We start from the raw sequence: 2,908 nt of genomic DNA on the forward strand, positions 1-2,908 counted from the left end.
CTGAGTGACATTTTCAGAAACTCTATCTGCAATTTGGCACCTAAGTGAGGAAAAATACCCCATCAGAAGGAAGGGTTAATTCGGTCTAGAACATCTCTCTGTAAATGCCACTTTCATTTTCTCTTCCACACTGATGATTTAAACTCACCTATTCCATATACATAATAAATTTTGCCAAGAATTTCTTTCCACAGATTCCGGAGGTGATTATTTCATAAGAATGACAAACAACACTATGGTGACAGAATTCATCTTGCTGGGCATTCCTGATACAGCAGGCCTGGAGAAGGTCCTGCTTTTCCTGTTCTCAACACTGTATGCCTGTGCCCTCCTGGGAAACTTCCTCATTCTTACTGCAGTCATCTCCTCCCAGAGACTTCACACACCCATGTACTTTTTCTTGGGAAACCTCTCCATCTTTGACTTGGGTTTTTGTTCCACAACAGCTCCAAAGATGTTGTCTTATCTTTCAGGACAAGGTCGAGGGATCTCTTTCCAGGGCTGTATTATACAACTCTTCTTCTATCATTGTCTGGGAAGCACAGAGTGCTTCCTATACACAGTGATGGCCTATGACCGCTTTGTTGCCATATGCTTTCCTTTGAGATACACAGTCATGATGAATCACAGAGTGTGCTGTGTCTTGGCCACAGGAACCTGGATGAGTGGTTGTGTGCATGCCATTATCCTAACTACCCTCACTTTCCAGTTGCCTATTGTGGCCCCAGTGAGGTGGGATATTACTTCTGTGACATGCCTGCAGTGTTACCACTGGCCTGTGAGGACTCCTCTCTAGCACAGAGGGTAGGGTTTACAAATGTTGGTCTTTTATCTCTTATTTGCTTTTTCCTAATACTTGTGTCCTATACTCGAATTGGGATCTCTATCTCAAAAATCCGCTCAACAGAAGGAAGGCAGAGAGCATTTTCCACATGCAGTGCCCACCTCACTGCCATTGTCTGTGCTTATGGACCAGTCATCATCATCTACCTGCAGCCCAGTCCTAGTCCATTGCTTGGTGCAATAATTCAGATTTTGAACAATCTTGTGACACCCACACTCAATCCATTGATCTATAGCCTGAGAAATAAGGATGTGAAAGCAGCCCTGCGACACATATTTCTTAAGAGAAATCTCAGCCTGGAAAATAAATAAAAGCATCTAAATATTTGTTTAACAAGTCTGAATCACCATTTAATAGGGCATATTTGCATTGACAATTTATTTCACAAGACAAATTGGCATCTGTAACTTCCAAGATATATTAAAATGAAATGTACATTACACCAATTTATCAATTTCTTCATTACTTGAAGATACATAATTATTTTATATTTCCTTATGTTTTATAATGAAATATAATTGAAAAAGGCTTTTTAGCAGATTCTGTGTTGATTTTTATTTTGTGTGGATTCTCTCCAGGTACTAGTATTCTCTCAAATATTTGTTAGTCATCTAATTCTTAAAAATGTTAAGAGACTCTCAAATAAATGAAAACATAATTTCATATCCTTTCTAAAATTGAGAAGGTAAGCTTCAATTTTCTACCAGAAACTACTAACTTCAAATCAATGTTAAGTTATATTTTAGGTGAGCTATTTCAAGCACACAATCTTGCATGATTTCAAACTTGTTTCTTGTGCACATCTTCTGGGACTTAGGTTTATTGTTCTGTAATTTTACCCCTCGAAGGCACAAACATGGTTTATTTTTCAATAGGTGGTCAATAAATCCCCATTGTTGTTCAAAATATGCTTAAATCAGACAAAAAGAGCCATTAAATTGAAATATATTTATTCATTTCATGTTCCTAAATCAAGTAGCATTAGTAAACTTTCTAAGACATAACTTGTGTGTTTTTTTCTATTTTCATAGTAACATTTACAACACACCCCCCTTTCTCTAGTCTCTATTCTCTAAAATGCTAAGAAATAAATAGATGTTTCATTTGTAGAACCTAGTTAAATTTTTAATGAATATATTCTTTTTCTTGTACTGGTTTTAGCATTCTCATAGTTTTTAGATCTTTCTGATATTCAGGGCTATTCTTGAATGCTATATTCATTCCTATTTTGAAAAAAATGAATACATTATGGAAAGGGAGGGAAGAAAGAAGAAAGGAAAAATCTAGCTGTGTTGTAGGAGAAAATTTGTTGTAGGAGAAAAATTATTTGGAATAATTACTATGTGTTTTTCCATTAAGTTTCTTATAATCAACATGGGCATGTGTAGTCTACTTCTGCAAATGGAAATTATAAAACAAAAGAACAAACCTGTAAGTGTGGACAGTTTCTGCTAGAAAATGTTCAAAGGACCTCAGAGACAGTATGTTACAGTAAACAGAGTGCTGTGAAGTACGGTCTATGTATCTCTAACATAAGATACTGTAGCACAAGAACAGTCAGTCATTGCTGCTAGCTGTCAATCAGACATTGGTGTAACACAAGAAACCTTAGGTCCTTTCAGACAGCTACAGTTAATTTGAAATATTAAACATAGTAATGTTAAAGAATCAAATGTAACCCACAGCTTTGTACCCTGCTCTGTATTAAACATAAACACTGACTGTGGACTAACTACCCATTGCATCAGGAGGTTATGATGTCAAACTTTCTGTGACTCAGGAACCACCACAGATAGTTCTATTTCACACACCCACTTTTTCCTCTCTACACTTGCCATCTGGACAGATTCCAAAAGGAATGTGTTTTACAGCATTGCCTCATCTTTTCTTTTACTAATTTTTTCTTTCACATTTATTCTCTCTCTCTCTCTCTCTCTCTCTCTCTCTCTCTCTCTCTCTCTCTCTCTCTGTGTCTGTGTGTGTGTGTGTGTGTGTGTGTGTGTGTGTGTGTGTGTGTTTGATTGAAAGATTGAAATAAAGGTGGTTGGAAGGAGAGTTATGATT

At 36.7% G+C, this 2,908-nt stretch overlaps 1 protein-coding gene across 1 annotated transcript; it reads left to right on the plus strand.

Moving 5' to 3' along the window:
- The first annotated feature begins 220 nt into the window (after positions 1 to 220).
- Positions 221 to 1,155, plus strand: LOC100765383 (putative olfactory receptor 10D4). The gene is given in 2 exon segments (XM_027412286.1): positions 221 to 710; positions 713 to 1,155. Coding segments are annotated over 2 exon segments (933 nt in total).
- The last annotated feature ends 1,753 nt before the right edge of the window (positions 1,156 to 2,908 follow it).

This window comes from Cricetulus griseus, chromosome 4, assembly GCF_003668045.3.
Source record: "Cricetulus griseus strain 17A/GY chromosome 4, alternate assembly CriGri-PICRH-1.0, whole genome shotgun sequence".
Classification (NCBI taxonomy): domain Eukaryota; kingdom Metazoa; phylum Chordata; class Mammalia; order Rodentia; family Cricetidae; genus Cricetulus; species Cricetulus griseus.